This window comes from Rhamphochromis longiceps, linkage group LG5, assembly GCF_057381845.1.
Source record: "Rhamphochromis longiceps isolate RC_006_pf linkage group LG5, R_longiceps_female_GT1.1, whole genome shotgun sequence".
In the NCBI taxonomy this organism is placed as follows: Eukaryota; Metazoa; Chordata; class Actinopteri; order Cichliformes; family Cichlidae; genus Rhamphochromis; species Rhamphochromis longiceps.
In genome coordinates this window covers 26,288,720-26,311,960 of record NC_140561.1, presented here as the reverse complement: position 1 = coordinate 26,311,960, position 23,241 = coordinate 26,288,720, and the positions used below count along the sequence as shown (strand labels likewise).

The window sequence follows — 23,241 nt, the reverse complement described above, 5'->3', positions numbered from 1 at the left end:
CAGCTATAATACTTATGTGCTGCAGCCTAGACGGTCTGAGGGCAGATATTCAATAGCTCAAGATACTCAACAGAATACTTTATTCAGTTCAATTTAGTTTTATTTATATAATGCCAACTAGCAGGATTACACATGTCAGGGCATAATGTGCAGACCTTCTGAGTTAAATGGGCTTGACACAAGATTTTCATCTAAGCATGGGGCTTGTTCCAATTGTTGCTCGTTTGTGTATTTTAGTGGAATTTTCCTCTTGCTTGGATAGACTCCAGCCGCCCCATGACCTTGTATTCAATAAGCAGAAGGGAATGAATGATGCATGGACTCATAATTACATAATTGTTCAAGTCGTAGGTGCTTCAAATATTTAAAGTCATAAAAAAAGACCTTCGGTTGTAAGGGGTCTTGCAACACATAGTGTGGCAATCCAGAATCCTGACCTCAACATTATTAAGTCTTAAGATTAAGATTAAAACCAACTGAGACAACCTAAACCAGGGGTAGGCAACCTTTCTGATGGTGAGTGCCATCTAAAATTTCCTCAGAAGTCAGTGTGCCATATGATTGCATTAGCAATAAATTTAATAACACTCTATATTAACAGCTACACAATATATAGAACCACTTTATAGAATGATATTAGTTTGCAGATGTTGGCAGGTATCAGCGAATAGTTATCAGCTGTTTTGAAACAAAAACTTTTTATCCATAACAAGAACTCCATAACAGCAAATGAACTGTACAACAGAAAATGCAAATGCTATTTATGGTCTCCTCACAACAATGATAACAAAAATAAACTAAGCCAATATGGCATGTCTGTTAATACAGAGACACACATGTTAGTGTGATCTCTGGCCTCCCACTCAGAGACAGAGGTCTCCGAGTGTCCAGCATTCAGACGGCTACCCGAGGACACTCATGTGAGAGAAAATCTGTTCACACAGATATGTAGAGCCAAATACTGTCAATAAGGCCTCTGCAATGTTCTGAAGACAGTTAAACTTGTCAGGTAGTGATGTCCAGCAGGTGAAAATGCAAGCTCCATGAACACGCACAGCTGTGGATTCCAGCTGCTTCGATGTTGCATTAACTGGCATTAACTCAGCCAGCTAATGCGAGACAAATCTAGCTGCTCATTAAAGATTTCTGGTTTGATCAGAAAATAAAACATTGGTCCATACACCTGAAAGTCCCAAAAACGCATTGTGAATTCTGTCTCGAGTCTACGGATGCATTCGTGTATTTCCCTGGTGCTGATGCTGAGCGGAAAGCTCCTGAAGCTTTTGAAGTGTCGGAATGTGGAAAGGTAACAACGTCCCTCTCACCGATAGGCTAAGTTATTTTTAGCCAATTACAAGTTGAATCTGGTAGTTGGGGTTGTTAGCTAAGATACTATCATTAAGAAGTGGCACAACTAATGTATCTATGTGAGTTGATTTCCGATGTGCATCGTTGACGTGGCCATTTATTTTTTAATGCACCTTCTCAGATTAATTCACTGCGTGTCGTGCCCAGGGCTGGATTGGGACAAAAAAACAGGCATTTTGACTAGAGACCGGCCCACCAGGTATTAAAGCTATAAAGACTTTGAATGAAAGCAAACACTGTGGTGACAGTGATGTACAGTCTTGTTGGTATATGTATGATTTCTATACATTTTACATCAGATAAAAACTTTGGTTGTAAGCTTCAGATAATTATTTAATAGCAGCCTGACATTTTAAAAGAGAATAAGAAAGTATTTCTTTGTGCCCCCCTTTCCCTGTTAATGCCCAACCTGGCCCTCCTGCCAAAACTTTGCCAGATCCACCCCTGCACAGTTACCAGCTGTCAGCTACATAAAAAAAAAGAATCCTGGTGTTATTTGTCACTCAGAAACAGTTCATAACTTCCCTTCAACTCATTCATGTCACCTAAAAGTTAAACCTGTTTCTCCATCACAGCTCTGATGATTCAGTAAGGACATCTCCTGGTTTCATCTTCATGTTTCCCTCTCATCACATAACCAAACCATATCATGACCAGCAGGTTTACAGCTGTGGCTCCAGCAAACATCAGCTGATACTAGAAATTAATATTAAATAAATTCTAACAACAGCTGATCAAGCTTAAACGTGCTGCTGTTGTTTAGCGCAACATCCGCTGGTTTCCTCTTTCTGGCGCAAAGTGGGAGATAAACAAACAAGAGAGAAAAGCCGATCAGCTGATCATTGATCAGTTTCATGATTAAAATAGCAACAGGAGAGGGAGGGGGAGAGAATGAGAGAAGAAGAGGCAACTCCAGCTTTGTGTCTTTTTCCATCCTAGCTGAAGTCCAGGACAAACTGCGTCCCTTCTCAGCTCAACACCAAACGCGTAATATTTTCTCTGAATACGGGACGATTCCGTCTTTTTACGGGAAGGTTGGCAACTCTACTAACTAACCTTATGAATAAAATAAAGTTCAACATCAGTAACATCATAGCACCCACCCAGCTGTATAGAAACTCCGTCATGCTAGCTAGTACGGAGTACGGGTTATTGTAACTGACTGTAAAAGGTCAGCACAACGAAAATAAACTAAACTTGGTTTATATCTGACCCAGATAGACTGCAGGTCATAACTTCTTAGCTGAAGTTCAGTTCACCTGACACTCGGACCGGCGGCTGCCTCGGGTCTCTCCTCCTGCCTCCCCTCTCCCTCATCCACCTGCTGGCCTCCACCACTTGTTAATTTTACTGAATCTGTGGAAGCTCCGCCATAGCCACCTCCAAACAACTGAGTTATTTTTACACACCGGCCAGCATCTGGCCAATCCACCACCTTTCATTGTTTATACCGTTACAAAAAAAAAGATAATCGGGCCACCGAGCAAATGCCTAGTACGCCCGATGGCCAGTCCAGCTATGGCCGTGCCATCAGTTAACCCTTAGGGTTGCTGACCCCTGACCTAAACCCACATGACAACAGCAGTTCTCTCGTAGTTCTCAACCTACTTGCCACCTACGTTAAACGCTTATAGCCAAATGAAATAGATGTATTGAGCTCTGTAACTGCTCTACATGTCTTGCACACACACACACACACACACACATAAATGACAGCAGCAGGTGGTGTAAAATGGGGTGCCAAATTCTGAGGCTGAGGATAGGTCAGCTCAGGGCCAGCCCTTTAGCAACGGAGGCACACTGTGTTCATGTCCACTCGATGAACCTTGTTGTCCAAATTCATGGCGTCACAGCAACTAAGAGGAATGAGGGGTGTGTAGTGGGTCTGCAGTTTTATTTATGACTAGTGGCTCTTGAATTAGAAAGCTATCGTGTGGTGGAGAGACAGCCAAGTGCCTTTCACTCTGCCTGAGTTTAAGTAGTTTGTGCCAGTGCTAAAGTAGATCTGAATTGGTTGGTGTTGTTTTATGTAGGGTATGGGAAAGTTTTTTGGGGCAAAATATAAAGGGTCCAGTGATGTCCATCATGTTCAAATGCAGAGAGGCTGAGACATTTGGAAACAGTAGCTACTTTGTTGATTTTTTCTGTCTGCCATTCGGTTCTATAAAAAAATCTGTTAATCCAACCTAGGGTTGTCACTCTATGAGAACAGTGAAAGTTAAATCAAAAACTAATTTTGAGGGAGAGAAAACCAAAACTGTTTGTATTGTCACTATTGTCACTGCTAATGCAACTTTGGAAGCTAAATGTTAAAATACTGCTAGTCAGACTAACACAGTCTACTTCCAAAGACTTCATTTGACTGAACTTGGATTTGAACTCTAGACTTGACTGGACAGAACTTGTCCCAAGTGCAAGTGCACCTGCATGTGAAAGCTGCTCTCATTTGACCTACCGCCTAAAAGGCCAAAGAAGACATGACCTATGATTTGTGCAACTTCCCCTGCTTTTAAGTGACTCGCCCAAATTCGCATGCACACATGCATACACAAATAAACACTGGTAGTGTCATAGATCACACTGTGTTCCAGCATGTAGGACTGTGGCAGACAGCCGATCCTACTCATTGTGTTTCTTGCAGGGTTAAGAATAACAGGCTTAGCAGTGAGAAACAGGCTTTAGGGGACAAAGACTTTCCTATGCACAGGATTTAAGAGACAGTTGACTTTAAACTGCATGTTTGTGTGGTACCATTTGGCTCTACAGCTCCTGATGTTTTAAGTTTAGACAGGTAAAATGACTATAAACATGCTGTTTCACCACATTCATTTATTTATATTCACTTAGCAGATGCCAGGTAGATAAAGCGCTAAAGTTCACAGAATAACTCGCTGTATGGATACGGTAAGTATAAAAAAGGCACTGTAAAGTGCTTAGATAGATTAGTCCCACTGGAAAAAAGTCATATAGATGCCACTGCATTCCATTTAGTATAACTGATGATTTGAGTAGTGATTAAAGACAAATAAATGTTTTTAAAACTTAAATATATTATGTCCATCCTTTATTATACAGCTGGATCACAGTGTCAAATCGATAAAAGCTATATCATAAAAGAAGTCAGACTCTCTGCAGCATCTCTAACTGCACCCTAACACCTGACAACTGAGTGTCAGCATTTATACAGAAGTTATTAGACCACCTGTCATAAAACAATAAAACACAAATATTTCAGTAATCTGTGCAAAACGTATTTAAAACTCAAATTTAGAGCTGTTCTTTGGGCAAATAACAAAAGGAAATAATGTTTTTATACCCAAATTTGAGCAGGCGCAGTTGATTGGTAGGTAAATAACTGTATTTCGGTATCTTGATAAAATATAAGAATGTCTTTTACTATTTTTTCTGCTTTTTCTGAAAAATAGTAAATTTGAAAAATTGATGATAACAACAGTAAATTTTTTTTATAATTAAACTTAAAAAAAAAACAACCCCAGAACTGAAATATAAATCCTGCTGCTTTTACACACGCACTCACATAACTAAGTTACTAATTTAAAGTAACTTACCCAACACTGCTTATATTATATCTCTTATAATTATTTAGAAAACACTATTAATTAAAAAAAGCAAAACACGCATTAACATGACAAGATTTCCACTTTAACTCACTAGTCAGTCGGAGCCTTAGTGATACAAACAGACATCAGGTAAAATCACTTATTTTTTGAGAACTTGACAACGATAATGTAAATCCAAGGAGAAGAGTACAAAACTGTCACAGTGCTTGCAATTTTCCCTTTATAAGCAATATAAAGCTGCAGTGAGTCTCTTAGTAATAGTATGATTGCTGAGCCAACAGAATAGAAGGTGTACCCGTAAAGGTGGTGAGGCAATTAAAAGGTCACAAATACAATTTAGGTTTGTGGCATTCTGGAAAATTGTGGACGTTATTGTTCCTCTTTGCTAGCATTCTTATGTCAGTTTGTTTGACAAATATATTCATCCTCTTTAAAATGTGTTCCCTGGGCCTTTGTATCCATGGTGTAAGTAGGCCTTTTGGACTTTATTAGATTTTTCCAAGACTGAAATCTCAAAGACCCTAAAAAATTCTTATCTATGTTGAAAATTTTACTAAAGCTAGAGCTCCAGTCTCAAATTATTTTCTTCATCTTTTAATCAACAGATTTACAAAAAGTCAAATTTTAGACTGAATCATATGAAATGTTTTCTGATGATATATGCAATTTTTTGTTCATGTTAAAATAGTTTAGCTGTAGCACAGGAGATGAAGAATTGCTGCACGTTTACTCACATGTTACACTGTGCTTATACTGAATATTGGGAACATAAAAACTACATTTTCTCAAATGGATAGATACACATGCTAATGAAGTGGTCAAATTGATCATTCTTTTTGGCCAGTGAGGCTATTCCCCTGGGACTCCTTTCACCTGTTCTTTCCTTTAGGGGTTTCTGTTGAATTCTGACAGTGAGGAAAAGTATATGGTTGACTTCATCTGTTAAAGCAACCCGTGGAAAGAAACCCTGGGAGGCTAGCTTGACCCTTTCCAACTGCAAATTGAATATATTTTTTCTTGTTTGTTTTTTACCTAAAGCCATTGTGCCTCTCTAATGTCTTGATGTTTAAGGGAAATCGCATGTCAGCCAAAGACAAGGGATACAAAATACCCAGAACATTGATAAGAATGACTAGTAGCATCTGTCAGTAAAAGATAAGATCATCTCATTTTCAACAAATACCCCAACAGCTAATGACTCAACTGAAGGGTGATTTTTTCCACCTAATTTATTCAAAGTTTAAGCTGTTGGGAGTTGTATTGAGTTGTTACTATAGAACAAATCTGCATAATTAAAAGGCATGAGGTTTGTAATTAACAGCATTAGAATATCTATATTCCTACATATTCCCCCATCTTTGAAGTGACCCTGAAATTCTTCTTGAATGATGTATATTTACTGCTTTAAGAGAGATCCACAGAGTTAGAAAGTTGTTTCACGGTTGATGGTTGCCTGTGGGCTGCATAGTTCTAGTGAAGCTTTTTTTTGCTTTTTGAAGTGTGGTGCTTATGTGAGAGATGAAAAATTCATGAAAATAATTGACTGTAAGATTCCTGTCTCATACAACGTCTAGTGTGAAATGTAGAGCAAAGTTTTCACATCATCTGCCCAACTAGTCTTGTGTCCTGCCTTATCGCTGTCCCGGTTTAATATGCGAAATATATGAAATTATGGATGAACCTTGGAGACAGAGAAGTATGAGAAGATGATATTGCAAATTATATTAAAATTATATTAACATTCTAAGCGATCTATCTATCCAAATCAGACAGAGACATAAAACCATCTGGAATCAAAGACAAGTTTGCTCACTATTTTGTTTTGTAATTGTTCATTATTTTGAGCATGATACAATTTGTTGAATTCATTTATCACCTTAAGAGTTATTTTTTAATTTGGACTTGAAACATATTTCACATGGCGGCTTAATAATAATAATAATAATAATAATAATAATAATAATAATAATAATAATAATAAGAAGAAGAAGAAGAAGAAGAAGAAGAAGAACTAGAACTCACACAGAGAACAAACACTCTCGTGTCAAGGACCATCAGTGGTAATTATAGTTGTTTCTCTGGCTCATATGATACAAACTGATAGATTTAGGTCTATAAGTTTTTTGATACTTTTTGTATTTCTGCCTATGTACACCACCAAAGTGGATGATAAATTAATCTATCAAGGTGTGACTGAAGAGCAGCTTTTCAACTTTAAATCTAGGAGCTTAAGAAAAAGTATTAGATTAACTGTTTAGGAATTAAAACCCCACATGAATAATTCCCCATTTTCAGAGGCTCAAAAGTAATTGTACATTTGATTAAGAAGCAGTTAAAATTGGAGTTGATTCTAAATGTTGAACTTGGTAGCTATTCACTTGAATTCTCAATGTGAGGTCCAAAGAGATGTTCATACAACCGAAGGAGGCCGTCATTAGGCCAAAAAGCCAAAATAAACATTGCAGAAAAGCAGAAATGCAATGGCCAGCTCAGCAACACCAACATGCTTAGCAGACCAGACCAGCTGAACTCTGCAATGTACATGGGTTGACTCAGCCAAATGCTGTAAAACTGATTAAACAGTGCTTCACAGTGCAAATGGTTAATGACTCAAAATATCCCGTAAAAGGTGGCACAAGACTTTCTCACAACAAATATATTGTTCAATGGAGAAATAATTCACCTGATCTCAATCCAGCAGAGCATGCTCATCAGTTGCTGAAGACAAAACAAACAAACAACAACTGAAGATGACCGGAATAAAGGCTTCTCAGAGGATCTCAAAAGAGAAAAGAGAAAAAAAAACAAAAAAAAAAAACAAAAACCCATAAATAATGATTTTGATAATTACTAGTACTGTTATTTAGTCAATTGGAGAATAAACCTTCGCAGGTTTGCACCCTCTGAACCTGCACAGGATGTGTCAACAACAACAACAGGTTATGACACAGGTTACAGTGTAGGTTATGGCGTGGGTTACAAGATAGTTTACAGTGCAGGGTTTCAGCAGGGTTTGCAGATATGACAGATACCACGGTGTAGATTTAACACAGAAGTACGAAGCCACTGTAACACTAACATTTGTCTACATGTCCTTAGAATAAACATATACATGTAATCTCAGCTATTGAGGTTGCACAACAGAGATATTTCTTTTTGAATGAATTTCACAAGATATTTGTTCAGAGTGAGGACATGTCTGATGATGACAAACTAGCAGAGCTGTAGAAGGAGACTGTAAATGTGAACACTAATACTTGTCTGATGTCTTTTTTTCTGTTTGAAAGAGAGGATAAAGTGTCTGACAGGGACTTTAAGCTTATACTGGTAACATTTGCTGACTTCTTCAGTCCTAAGATGTTTAGGCACCATAGTGTTTTGCTTTACTGCAACTGTGACCTGTCATATAAATAATCTGAGTTATGCAACACACTATTCTAGTACTTCTGTCGAGAGTAACATAAGCAGACACATTTTTTCCACAATCTTGCGGCCAAGGGTGTTCCCAACAGGTTACTGTTGGCCTGACAAAATGGGGTACATCAGCCATTTGGACCAACAGATTTTTAACAGCCTTGTGTCACAGATTTAGCCGCACTGACATTTTTAAAAGTACAAAAACAGCACTAACTCTATGCTACATGTACAGAATGAAGAAATATGTTACCACCACACACTCTTACCAAAATAAACTAGATTTTTCTCCAAACAGTCTGTGGTACTTGAACGGAAACTACCTGGTCATCATGGTCTCTGCCAGTATCATCCTGCCCCTTGCTTTAATGAAACAGCTTGGTGAGTATAATGTAAATATATCTTTGTTATGGGAGTACTGTTTTCCACTTCCATTTACCAAAGAAAGCTTTTAGTGTGTTGGAACATGCTATAATAATACCTTTTTACAGATATTAGAAAACTGTCACAGCTACAAATTGCTCCACAGTTTGAATAAAAGCCATATATTAAAGATAAATATGCACGATCGAATGTACAGACACATAAACAGGCACACAATCGAACATATGGTCAGAAGCTCTTTCAGACATATAAGCAAATAGTTGTAAACTATGGCCAAAAATAAAGGGATGAGGATTAAGGGAAAGCTAACCTATAAAAATGAGTTTTCAGCAGTCATTCAAAACCGTTATCAGAATCAGCTAACATGTGATCTAATGCATACATCAGACAGTGATGATGTTTTTTCTCCCTACAGTTGCCCTGCTGTTAAAAAAGAAAACAAAAACAAAAACATCCTCTTTTGAATCAGACCACTAAGGCAACTTTAACCTTATTGCTGACACAATATTAAAGCGAGTGGGCAATTGCATATAGATGAATGTATAGGTGTTTTCTGTACACACAGTGACCAGAGATAAAAGATAAGCTTGAAGCAGATAAAAAAGCCAAATTCACTGATCTGTGAGTCTAGCCAGACTTCCAGGACCATGTACACATCACCAGCGGGCTTAACTTTCCAATATAAATAATAGATTATTTGAATTCCCTAAGAGTAAAAAAAAAAAAAGTAATAATATAATATGTAATATACTAATAATCAATAGCTAGTGAAATAATATAAAATATTTATGTTGTCTTCACTTAAATTTACAGTTTGACTTACATTTTTTTTTTTTTTAACTTAATTAAATGTTTTTTCTGTTTAAAATGGATCTCCATGGCAGCTGGGCAAGGTTCCTGCATAACAAGTATTATGTGTTTACAGTCTGTATTAACAGTTAATGTCCTTTTATTCAGCTACTCGTTGTAACATAGCTTCTTTAAAGTAGTTTTGCTCCTTTTCATTATACTCCAGAGTAGTGGGTTTGAGTTTTGGGTTGTTTTCATGCAGTGCATTTATCTAACTCGTGCATTTGCCAGTTTGTGTTCAAGAAATATTTTCTATACTTAGAAGTTATCAGTTAAGATTATTTGAAATTAATCCAACTTATCTAATAATTTTTGAAGGCAAAGGTATGTACATTGCAGTCAAGCAATTAGTGCGTTCTTGTCCTACCCCTCACAGCGAAAACAGCGGGCTGTTCAGTTAAAAATAATTTCTCCTGACATAATCGCACTCTCAATTCCGGCATATTCTGCTCGTTAATACACAGTATAAACATGCCGTCTTTGCCCTCACAGTGCTGTGAGGTCACTCTGTACATTTTCAGGATGTTATTGCAGTAGCTTCATTTATGACAAGGAGCATCTAAAGCTAATGCAGTTAATAGTGGTTCCAAACAACACATGAATTCAGTCTGAGGAGCAGTTATGAATTTTCTCGTTCTCTTTATTTTCAGGTTACCTTGGCTACGCCAGCGGGTTTTCTCTCAGCTGCATGGTGTTCTTTCTCACTGCAGTAAGTTGGTCCAACACACACAGTGGCACATCATCACAGTCACTGCGCACACAGAGCCTCTTTTGCTCTGGCATGCCTTCCTGGCGTACACTTTATGTTGCTAACTTTCCCATCCTTGTCTCTATTTTTGGTGGAATGTGTCAGTGTTTGATAAGGCTAATATAAGAGCTACTATACAGACATCAGAGGTTCAAAGTTAAATCTGTCTACTTAGAGGCTGAGTGGCCCTAATCTAGATTGAAATGGTTTTTCTAAGTAGTTGTTGATAACTGGAGGATGTTTTTTTAATGACTGACATATCACCTTATCCTTATTTTTCATGATATTCCTGTTTGTTCTTCCACATGTTGCCACATTTGCAGGTCATCTTCAAGAAGTTTCAGATTCCCTGCCCCTTTGAGGAGTTCTCAGTGAATGGTACCGCTTCCCACCTCAGCTTGAACGATTCAGTCCATATCCATGAGTACAACAACGGTGTGGTTCACGAGGATGATGACTCCCACTGCACCCCACGCATGTTCACCATCAACCCACAGGTAGGCGGCTGAGATGAAGAACCGTTTGTATCTGTGGATCTGTATCGCTTTTGAATATTGAAAGCCAGAGATGCTGAGATGTTGTAAATGTATTTGCTAGTTTCCACACATGTATGCGGGGAAGCTCAACTGCACTGCTAATAATAGACAGTCATGTGTTTATGTGTCTCTTAACAGACAGCATACACCATCCCGATTTTGGCTTTCGCTTTTGTTTGCCACCCTGAGGTCCTGCCCATCTACACTGAGCTACGCAAGTGAGTCGCCCATCTGTAACCTGCAATGTTTGATAACATCTCAGTGCAAAATGTGGCATTAATGTCCACTCTTTGATTTTAGCCCATCAAAGAAGAAGATGCAGAAGGTGTCCAACATTTCCATCTTAATTATGTACACCATGTACTTTCTGGCAGCTCTCTTTGGCTACCTGACTTTTTATGGTGAGGGCAATTTTCCCTGACATTTCTTTTACGATTGGTGTTTCAGTACCAGCGGACGAATACAAATGGCTGTGTTCATATCAAGTGGACAGAACAGTGATAGATATTTGTTATTATTAAGTAAGACAAAAGGAATCTAGTTTGGGCTGGAAAATATTTGACTAGAGAGATTAGTTTTTTTTAGAGGGGCAACTCAGATACAGTGTTAAAATGTTCATTATACTTTACAAATCTTGCAAAAAATAAAAATAAAAATCATTTTCCTCGCAAAGGAATAGCTTTTCCTTGTTGTTAATTGTTAGTTATTGTGTATTAGCTATTAAGTGCCATCATCCAGACGATCTAATGTGGTTTCTATAAAAGCGTAGTAACCTTTTTCATGGAAAAATTGAGTCTCTGTAGACAGATTTTCTAATCAGGGGTTTTGTTTTGTTTTGTTTTGTTTAATGATTCCATCCTTTACAGAATTTGCCTCTACTGTGTTACATGGAACCCAAGCGCCCTCTTGTGGAGATTGTTTGTCATGGTATGCTGTCCACAGTTGCTGAGTAATGAGCTCATGCGCAGCTAAACTAGTTTATGTTGATATTTCTGTAGGCAATGTGGAGACTGAACTACTGCACACATACAGCCGGATTGATCCTTACGACACTTTGATCCTGTGTGTGCGAGTGGCTGTCCTTACTGCTGTAACACTGACAGTCCCCATTGTGCTATTCCCAGTAAGTGATGCATTTTATTTCAGTCTTCATTCAATAATTAAATTAATATTGTAACATTATAGTGTTTCTAATGTGATTTTTTTTGCCCACAGGTGCGTAGAGCCATCCAGCAGATGATATTTCCCACCAAATCTTTCAGCTGGTTACGTCATATTGCCATCGCTCTCATTCTTCTCACCTTTATTAACATGTTGGTGATATTTGCTCCTAACATTCTGGGAATCTTCGGCATTATTGGTGTGTATAATACTGAATGTAAAGTTGGAATAATATCAAAACAGTAATGCTTTTCTTATGCTCTGGAGTCTGAGACTCAAGAAGAGGGGGTATAATGCTTAAATCTCCAAGAGGCAGTAAGGGAACTGATAGGTTGGATTTATGGGTAACTTCAGTTGCCATTTGTATACACACACAAACAAATATTAAATGTTAAAAACGTGACCAGTGTCATGGACACACTGACAGCTTAAGTCAATATTTTTGTTCCACTTTGTTTTCAGACTGAGGTCATGTTTCATAGGTTACAGGTAAAAGTATAAAACATTAACCTTAGGGACTACCGGGTACTTCCTCAAAGCAAGGGTTCACGTACAGAGTTTACCTGTTTTTGAATCTATGCACGGAAGCAGAAAAAATAGAGGATATAATAAATAGAGCTGTTTTCAGATTTTGCTTTTTTGTGTGCTAGCGTGTAAAACAGAGGGGATTAGGAGAATGGGATTAGGATTAGGCACATGTATATGTTGTATAAATAATCAAAAAGTCTGAATAAAAGTATAAATTACAAATCAAGTTTACAGAAGGGCAGCAGTGACACGGTGGTTAGCACTGTGGCCTCACAGGAAGAAGGCCCTGAGTTTGACTCCACTGTCTGCCCGGGACCTTTCTGTGTGGAGTTTACATGTTCTGCCTGTGTTTGTGTGGGTTATCTCCGGGTACTCCGGCTTCCACTCACAGTCCAAAGATATGCACTTAGTGCGGTTAGATTAATTGGTGATTCTAAATTGGGTGTCTATCTCTCTGTGTTAGCCCTGTGTCAGATTAGTGACTTGTACCCCCTGGAGGAGAACGAATGGATCGAGAATTTAGAAAACAGAAAACAAACATCAACAAATAATAATGAGTCCCGTGTATTTTTTTCTTATCAAAGTTTTATTACAGCATTGCATGCTTTTTTATTTTTCAGGCGCCACATCAGCTCCTTGCCTTATTTTCATCTTCCCTGCTGTCTTCTACATCCGCATTGTTCCCAAGGAAGATGAACCCATGAACTCTCTTCCTAAGATAATGGTGAGGCAATGAAAATATTTGCCATGCATGTTACATCATTTTACAACTTCTTGATAGTTAAGTCCAAAATGTTTTCCCATCATTCTTAGGCTGCCTGCTTTGCCGCTTTGGGTTTCTCCTTCATGGTAATGAGTCTGAGCTTCATTATTATCGACTGGACAACAGGGGAAGGCCTCGCTGTTGGAGGACACTAAGTGCTGCTTCATTGTGTGTAGTCTTAGGGAAGGAGTACATACTGTAAAACGGTCAATGGTTAGAAAATACTGTCAAGTAAGCAGGAACACACTACAGGGCTGCTAAGAACAGCTTCCGGATTTCTAAATGTGTAAAACACCCAGTATAGTATGTGGGTAGAAAGGAATCACTCTTGGAAATCAATGTCACTTTCTGACTGTAATTTAACATGTATCTGTACAAAATCCATTCATTTCAATATTTTATTATTTAAGTTAACAGAGTGTAAAATTTTATTTGAATAATTACGAATGAACAGGGTTGTTGTTCTGTTTTGTTTTTTTGTTACCCTGTGTTAGTGCGATAACATCCAAGGATGCAGGGATGATAGTGAAATTGTCTTTCCCTGTTGTTTTCCCTTTACTCACACACACAAACAGCTGCAGCTGGTACTGTACAGAGAAAGACAGTATGATTGACAGTATGAAAGGAAACAAATTAAGATAAAGTATAAACAAGAGACAGTAAAATAACATATTTTTTTATGTAATATTAGTTATTTTCCATTAAATGCACAGAAGAAAACAGATTATTTCAACCTGCACCAGCAGCGATCTGAACTGTTCATTCTCATCATTATTATGTAATATTATATAGTGAGGTGTTTTAAAGCCTTAGAGCATGGCTGACATTTAATTATGTGTATGTATTGTTTGCTTCATATGCATAAATCAACAAATTTTATTCAAAAACCTGGGTGCCTTTTAGCATTTAACAAAAAGCACACAAAGATACGATGAAAGCAAGAGTTTATATTTATTTAGCTAACTACCAGAAACATGTTTTTAATTTCAAATGAAATATATTTAATTCTACTTTATACAATGAAACCAATAATCATGATACAGAGATAATTCACACAAATAATATTTCACTTGTTTGTTAAAATGTAAAGTGTTTGATAAAGAAATGCCTTTTTAATGCTTTTGTAGTGCATATAAGCCAACTGTGACCCTTAATATAAAGAGTTCAAGTTTACTTTAACACTTTGTAGAAGTTTATTTACCTTATTTTATTCCTTCTTCGAGGGTTTCAGAAATAATTTCTTTACTCTACCACATCACTACAATTTACAAGTTGGATGATGACTGGGTTTAAAAAAAAATAAATCTAAACAAGTGCCACGCTTTTCATGGATAAAAAAGAACACCTACATGAATGTTTAAAGCCCAGTAATGAGCATGTTATGTCCAGTTTCCAGTCTTTTTGCTCAGCTAAGATAACAGCTAAGTAGCTCTACTTTTATATTTATCGTAAGACGTAAAACTGGTGATGATCTCGTTTAATTTTAAGCAGCATCAAAGAGAATGTTCATCTTCCCAAACTGTCCCAACTATTCGCTCACTTTTAATCACCCGTGGTTAAAATTTAAAGGATGTATTTGCCCAGATTCCAAATGCATAAATAAAGGGCATGTAAATAGTTTGGTTGTACCCAGGGTTTAATAGGAATTTTATAAACAAATGTATAGACACGATGTATATATCTAAAAAAAAATAAGCAAATAAAACCAAAACGTCATCCATTGCTAGATGCCACTAGGTAAAAATGAAGAAAATGTAGTTTCTAGTTGTAATTCAGTTTGGACCTCTGACCTCTGACCTCTGAGTTGTTGGGTTTTTTTGTTGTTGTTGTTGTTGTTGTTGTTGTTGTTGTTTGGCTCTGCCTGCTGGAAATCTGTAAAATTAAAATGAGTTAATTTGATAGATCGATGTGATGATGATGCTTTTGTTATTCTGTCGCATTATCATTGCTTCACTAGTTGATAGTAATTTGCTTGGTCTTGTTGGCCATAAACATGAAGTTAATCTTTTTGCATGATGTCAAGTCTGTTCTGTATTTGGTGTAGTGAGCAGAGATTTGCCTTCCAGCACTGTCACATAGAGATGTTAAGTAATAACTGTGCATTTGGCATCTTATAGTGAAGCGTACTGAAGTCCCAATCGGTTTTGTGTTACGTGTTAAAAAGTCGTTCTTAAAAAAAAAACCCTCAGACTATTACGATTACTGTCATTACGCTCAGAGAGAGAAGACTTTTTTTTTTAGTTTAATTCATGTGTGTTGAGGAATACCTCCCAAGTTTTGGCTTAAAGTGATCTCAACACCCATAACGGGTATGACTAACTACATAGGAGTATGCTTTCACAGACTACAGGGGCTTTACATTATGTAATATATATGAATATAAACCATAAATTCACAGCTTTTAAACCAATGGAAAATTTTCTCATGGTCAAAAGTGAGAAAAGCTTATGACAAATACTTCTACCCAAAGATGGTTTTATATTGTGTAACAACTCCCAGACTTTAGAAAAGTCAAGGACAAATTCTCAGTTTATTTATATATAACTCTATTTTCTGTTTTTTGTAGCAGTTTTGACTCCAGGTTAAGTTGGGGTTTTTTTTTTTCAGACTAATCATGAGCAGAAGAAATATCCAGTATCCTTTTCAGTATTGCTTTGTCACATTTACTTGCTGTGCTCCTTGTAGTGTTATTGGAGGTTTAGTCTCATCAAGTTCAGTAACCAAAGTTACTAAAGGGATCTTGGGGTTACTTTAAGGGATCTTGCCAAAATAACAACTGACTACCTACTGCTTTAAAATGCTATAGCTTTTAAACATGTGCCACCACATGATATCAAATGTTAATCCATCATGTATGTAAGAAAATCTATGTGATATGTTACTAGAGCTGTAGTTCAAGAAGTTAATTATAACGTCGCTACAAGTAGATAACAATGCCTCTGGACTTTGGTGACTTTATATAAATAATGTATATAAATGTATGCCTTTTATATTTGTGTTGCATATTTACAGTAGCTTGTAAAGTGTAAATAGCTGAACAATTTTAGTTTGCCAATAAAATAATTGTAGATGTTTTTAGATTGTCTTTCTTGGCCTCATTTACCCCTTGACTCAAACAAATTGTTATTTGGACAGTGTGTGTTTCTGTTTTTTTTTTTCTTTTACTATGTACTGCTCTTAATTTGTAGGCAATTTTAGTATTTGATAGATATTAATACAATAATATGTGCAAGCCTTGAGTCATTCTTCATTTCTTTTTTATATTGCTAGGAAAATGCATTCTCTGTCAAGATGATCCCGCACTACTTAAGTAATGTTAAAATCTGGGCTTTTAGTGATTGGTGGCATCTATGACTGTTAGTGCCTCATCGTGTGTTTTGCTATCTTGGTCTGTTTGTATTGCACTGGCAATATGCTTCAGATCGCTGTCATGCTGAAAAATAAATGAGATCCTTTCCAGATGGTACTGCGTGGTGGATCGAAATCTGTTGGACTTTTTTGAATGCATAATTCCATCCCCAACATTACTAGCTGACATGCAGCTCCGACCATGACAGAATCTCCACTGTGTTTCCCGGATGACTGTGAACACTCACTGTTGGACCTCTCTCTTGAACTCATCTGCACATACTGACAACAATTTGAACCAACATTTTCAAATTTTCAATTTTCACTCTGTAAGACCTGTTGCCGCTGATTTTTAGTCCAGTTGTTCAGTAATTTGTCATGCATCAGCCTTTTCTCCTTGTTGTCTTTGTTTAAGAATGGATTCTTGACGGCCAACCTTCTACTGAGACCATTGCTGACCAGTCCCAAAAGGTTGATTCTGTTCATCTGGATGTAGTGTTTTTAAGTGGGAGAAACATTTTGTCACTCATCCAAGTGACGTGTCTGCAGAAGTAAGTACTGGAAATGCTGCGTCCAGATGAACAGAATCAGCCTTTTGGGTTTTCCTTACCTGGATGATTGAGCATGCATCAAAATATTTCTGATGAGGTTTCAGTGAACACTAACTAGATCAACTACAGGGCCAGATGCATCTCTCAGGTCCTGGGTCAGGTCTTTGCTAGATTTTTTTCCCCTATTTCTTAAGGACATTACATTTAAATACTGTTCATTTGCTGTACATAGTTGGAAGCAAAACATAAATACATAAAAAAAACTTTTGCATTTGACTGTAGATCTTACCAATATTGGAATCCCGGAACCTCTGTTTTTTTAAAGGTGTTCAGGCTGTTTTAAAGACAAGCTTATCATTTTAACTGCTCAGTTTTCCTATGAAACTGTTTGTCATCATGAGCCGCCGCTGCTGACCTCATTATGTCAACATACTGCTGGTTTTTACTGTAACACATTAAGAATTTTATTTAGACCGGCACAGGTCTGTGTATTTCTGAATGCTCAAGCTAACGTTACATTTAAGTACTATAGAAATGAACTCAACAGAATATCATCTATATTGACTCAGACTAAAGACATTACAGCAGTAGCAAGGGCCCTGCAGTTAAATGGTACATTAGAACCCAGCAATAAAATGTTTGATTTATTTTTTTTACAAGAGAACAAAAGCCAAGACTGGTAAAATGGCTGTAATAAGCCTACTGTGAGCTGGTATAGTTCAATATTATTTATTATTTTTAAATGCCCCATTCCTTTATTGTGCTGTGAAAATATTGTTAAAATAAAGAACGTGTCTCTCATGTCAAATAAATATAAGTAGCCATGTTTTTTCACTCTTAGAAGATTAGAATAATTCAAATTATAGCAGTGGAAGTGATTATTTTATCTTAAATTGTATTTGACTTTATATTGGAACTGTCTGTTTTAACATTGTGTGTCTGACAAGGTAATCAGCAACACAGAGGCACCACAAGGGACTGTCCTCTCCCCCTTCCTCTTCACCGTCTACACCACAGACCTAGGCCACTGCACAGAGACCTGCCATCTTCAGAAGTTTTCTGAAGATTGCGGTGGTTGGATGCATCAGCAGGGATGATGAGACAGAGTACAGGGCTGTGGTCGACTCCTTTGTCACATGACGTGAGCAGAATAATCTGCAGCTCACCGTGGCAAAGACCAAGGAATTGATTGTGGACTTCAGGAAGACCAGGAAACACTTGGCCCCTGTTTAATCCAGGGGGTCAATGTTGACATTGTGGAGGACTATAAATACCTCGGAGTATAAGATAAGATAAGATAAGATAACCTTTATTAGTCCCACACGTGGGAAATTTGTTTTGTCACAGCAGGAAGTGGACAGTGCAAAAGTATACATAGACAATAAACTGGACTGGGCTAAAAACACCACAGCACTTTACAGGAAGGGCCAGAGTCGTCTCTATTTTTTGAGGCGGATGAGGTCCTTCAACATCAGTCGGACAATGTTCAGGATTTTCTACGAGTCTGTGGTGGCCAGTGCAATCCTCTACGCTGTTGCATGCTGGGGGAGCAGATTGAGGGTTTCTGATGCCTACAGACTCAATAAACTGATCTGCAAGGCCAGCAATGTTGTGGGGATGGAGCTGGACTCTCTTAAGGTGGTGTCGGAGAGGCGAATGTTGTACAAGATAAAGACAATGTTGGATAATTCCTCCCACCCACTCCATGGCATGCTGGCTAGCCACAGGAGCACGTTCAGACTATGGCCATCTTTCTGTACAACTCCTCCACCTAACACACTGTATACACTGTGATAGCTACACCCTTTTTGCACATGCTCTTCTTTCTTATTCAGATATTTATTAGTAAGTGACTTATATGTATGTATATATATATATATTGTATATATTGTACTGGAGCACTGTAACCCACACAATCTCCCCTGGGGATCAATAATGTTTTCTGATTATGATTCAGATTTTTAATGTAATTGGTTATTTCAGTGGTAATATAATTTGATTCTATATTTTGATATAATTTGATTCTTTATGTTTTGTTTTGGAAAACAGCTTGTGTCCAACCTCAGGCAGTGCACCATACACATAATCTGTAATTTCTATATAAAGTTTATTCGCTGCAATGCCTTTAAGTCTTTAACGAGTAGTATTTTTACTCAGTTGTATATAGTATTTGTATTTGTATTCTATTTTTATCTTATTGTATATTTATTTTATTTTATTCTACTGTATATAGTATTTTATTTTATTCTATTCTGTACAGTTGTGTACTGTATTTATTCTTATTGTATTCTAATTTTTGCCTCATAACTTTTGCACTGTCCACTTCCTGCTGTGACAAAACAAATTTCCCACGTGTGGGACTAATAAAGGTTATCTTATCTTATCTTATCTTAAACTCTATAACTGTGTACGTCCATTGGATGACGCTGCACGTCAGCTATTCTAGCGGTCTCATTTGGTGCCAAGGTATTTCATAAACATGTGACGACAAGACTCATTAGCCATTTTAACAGCACTCTGTGCATCCTTGACCAGAGAGGTGCCCCTGCGTATCGCAGTTGGTCAGTGAGAAGAGGGCGGACTGCTGGCCTTCATTTCATTTGTCATGCTAGAGTCTGCATCCGCGGGAAATGCAGAGGAATGAGGCTGGCACAGCGCCCACTGCGGTCTGCACATCACACTCCTAAAATCACGCCTCGCTGGTTTGCACATTAATTGGTTTCGCTCACACGAGCTACAGCGGAGAGCTCACCTGATTTAACAGGGCTATCGCGACAAGTTGCTCGAGTGACGTCGCTGCGACTGGTTGACAACTTACAGTTGTCACACGATGATCAGGTTTTTCGTGCGAGCCTAAATACGCACAGAAAGAGACTGCAGCACTGTCGCCACCACCGAGGGACGCGCTGCTTACCAGGCCAGGACTAAGTGAGCCAGTCTACCGTGGAGCAGAGAGCACGGGCATTTCAGTCTGTGGATGGATGCAAGACATCGGGATTTGATAGATTCGACATGGACCACATACAAATCTGAGGTTTAGTGTAACAAACACAAACCCAATAACAACAAAACAAAACAGCAAATGTTCTGAATTCATTTGCCTCCCTTTTGAGCTTCTTGTAGACCAGAAGAGCGGGACCACAGACTTCTTGCAGGTGGATAAGCTGACTTTGTTTGCAAGTGAAAGAGGCTGTTTTTTTTTATAGAAGGCAGTACTGGAAGCAAAAGCTGTTCCATTGTTATTCCTGGCATCGGCCGACGCACTAAAACCATCAGCTCTCTGAGATTCTTATTGTTTTTTTCTTTTTTTGCGCAAGCGGTCGGTGCGCCCCTGCGTTTGGATCCAATGGGTTGTACGGTGAGCGCCGAGGATAAAGCTGCTGCGGAGAGGTCAAAGATGATTGACAAAAACCTCCGAGAGGACGGGGAGAAGGCAGCCAGAGAAGTGAAATTGCTTTTATTAGGTAGGTAGGTTACATCTGGAGTTGACTCCTCAGGAAACTGAAAGGAGTGTTTCTTACTCCAGAAATGATCGTGTCACGTTGCCTGTACATAATACTCCGAAAACTCATAAAACCATAAATATTACAAACTACCACAAAGGCAAGTTAAACCTCACTATATCTAAGGCAGGACACTATACACATAATCTTAGCTACAGCATAGAAAAGGGGCCATTTCAGTGCTCATCTGTCTACAGTCATGTTGTGTATTATTAATTAGCCTACACAAGTGCCCACACTATATACTTGGAGATAAGTCAGATATCCTCATGTCAACATGCTGCACAGCTTCTTAGAGGATTGAGCTGGCATTTTTCCCAGAAAGCTTAATTCAATATATTAAACCTGTGGACATTCACAGGATTACACTTCAGCTCTACTCTTATACTCACATTAATCTCTCTCAAAGGGATACAAGGAAGAAAATGCCAATTTAATAGGTGGCAACAGCAAAGCAACAGTTTATATCGAACAAATTCTGCATCTTGAAGGCACCATCTCCTTTCCTCCTTCTGCATTTCCATCCTGTGTGCACACAAAGTCGCATACATATGCAAACAGGAAATACATCCTCCCACTCATTACCGCATTCTCACTTCCCTTCTTAACAGTTTCAGCTGTTTAAGTTTGACTCGATCGTGCTTCTGATTGGTCTGTCAGCTCCTTCGAAAGGGATTGCGTTTAATGTCAAGACAAGAGTTTGTGTGAATGCCAGTAGAAGTGGGCATTTTCTGAAAGCTGTTTTGCCTGGCATGATCGCAAGCTTACCAGCAATCTCCCTCCTTACTCCAGCTCTGTTTTCAGAAGATGTGGAAAGATTTGCAAATCATATGGGCGATGTAAAAACATGATAACCAAAAAGACTCCATGATAAGCAAAAATATACTTGCAGGCCACTCTCTCAGTTAATTCGGTTAATTGGCAATTAGTAATTTAACTTGGTTGTTAATATTGTTATTGCTAATATTTATTACCTCTATGGATAGTTTGGATGTTTAAATGGCCTGTATTTGTATAGCGCTTTACTTAGTCCCTAAGGACCCCAAAGTGCTTTACACTACATTCAGTCATCCACCCATTCACACACTGGTGATGGCAAACTACATTGTACATAGCTGCCCTGGGGCGCACTGACAGAGGTGAGGCTGCCAGACACTGGCACCACCGGGCCCTCTAACCACCATCAGTAGGCCCAAGGACACAACGACCGAGGCTGTCCGAGCCCGGCAACCTTCCGATTACAAGACGAACTGCCAACTCTAGAGCCACGATCGCCTTCAACTCTGGTCATGCACACATATTTCAACTAAAATAAAACTGGTTTTTCCTTCTCACATAAATTCACCCCATCTCTTAGAGGAAAAAATAAAATATAAATAAAAAATTGTATCAAAGCTTAATGCAAATTATTGCCTTCTCTTTTTAACTTTTTTAGTTAAAACATCTTTGCCATCAAATAAGGTGTTTAACTACCTGACCTAAGTGAACCTCCTAAAGGCAAACTATAACATTTTTTACTTCTTTCGTTGCACCTACGTGACAGATGCTCATAGGAAAAATACTGAAAGGCTGTGAGATCTCTTTCTGTTTCTGCTGCACAGATTTTGGTAAAGACTTGTGTTTTGTCCATTAAGTGACCATTTTTCAGAAAGATTTTTTACTCCCCATGTTTGGTGGACACTTATCTGTGACCTAATGGAATGGGAATGTGTTGTAATCTCAGTGCATCTTTGTGAGCTGGATGGATATGCTTACGTGCTGTACAGCTTTGCCTTTATGGATATTTAAGCTGATGATGGGCAATTTACTTTAGCAATCACCATGAAATATTGTATTGTTTTTCTTGGCCTTCATGCATTATACTGCAGGTTGTGGTGTGTTTCCAGGCAAACACAACTCTACAGCACTCTTTGTATGTGATTTTTTTCTTGGTTAGCATCTCTTGCGCTAAATCCAAAGTATTTTCAAACAGCGGATGATGATGTCCTTCAAGGGATGAGCTTCTCACATTCTACCGTGTCAGACGTTTGATTTTTGTTTGATATTTGTCTGTTATCTGTTGAATATCTGACTTTTAATGTAGTGTTACTCCTCCAGACTATACTCAGGAAACTTCAAATGCGCAGTGCAGGGAATAGCTGTGATCGGCACATGAAGGCTCGTCTTCAGGCTGACTTTTAGGAGTACATAGTACTCAGTACTTATTTTGATTTGTGTTGTGCTGGTGGATCATGTATTTTTGTTACTGGTTTAATCACATTCATTTAGTAGTGGGAAGCCAAAATTGTGATCAAGATTAATATTTGATAAAATGTGCAGGCCTGCTTTGTTTGCAGGGATGATTAAAAAACAACAACAACAACAACCCAATAGTTCGGAAGTTGGGGGAGCGGTCACTTGGATAGACAGATGTCTGGATGCAGGCAGGTGGTGTCTTCAAGGCCTTACTCGGGTAATAGGACTCACTGAACTGGACCTCTCTGCCACTTGCGTAGATGTTTGTGCTT

General features: G+C 38.1%; 2 protein-coding genes across 5 annotated transcripts in view; both read left to right on the top strand.

The window, feature by feature from the left end:
• Nucleotides 1-15,631, top strand: part of slc38a3b (solute carrier family 38 member 3b) — a 32,232-nt gene extending 16,601 nt beyond the window's left edge. For both annotated transcript variants that reach the window (XM_085406941.1, XM_085406942.1), the window contains 9 exons: nt 8,662-8,744; nt 10,247-10,305; nt 10,668-10,841; nt 11,019-11,098; nt 11,181-11,281; nt 11,879-12,003; nt 12,096-12,240; nt 13,190-13,293; nt 13,383-15,631. In XM_085406941.1, the coding sequence (XP_085263067.1) occupies nt 8,662-8,744; nt 10,247-10,305; nt 10,668-10,841; nt 11,019-11,098; nt 11,181-11,281; nt 11,879-12,003; nt 12,096-12,240; nt 13,190-13,293; nt 13,383-13,487 (976 nt within the window). In that variant the 3' untranslated portion in view covers nt 13,488-15,631. The remainder of the gene's footprint in view (nt 1-8,661; nt 8,745-10,246; nt 10,306-10,667; nt 10,842-11,018; nt 11,099-11,180; nt 11,282-11,878; nt 12,004-12,095; nt 12,241-13,189; nt 13,294-13,382) is intronic.
• Nucleotides 15,632-19,875: 4,244 nt separating this feature from the next.
• LOC146670160 (guanine nucleotide-binding protein G(i) subunit alpha-2) overlaps nt 19,876-23,241 on the top strand; it is a 54,499-nt gene continuing 51,133 nt past the window's right edge. The window contains exons 1-2 of one of the 3 annotated variants that reach the window (XM_085406939.1): nt 19,877-20,386; nt 20,549-20,695. In XM_085406939.1, coding sequence (XP_085263065.1) covers nt 20,578-20,695 — 118 coding nt within the window. In that variant the 5' untranslated portion in view covers nt 19,877-20,386; nt 20,549-20,577. Of the gene's footprint in view, nt 20,696-23,241 lie in introns of all 3 variants that reach the window. The other 2 variants (XM_085406940.1, XM_085406938.1) reach the window with 2 other exon arrangements.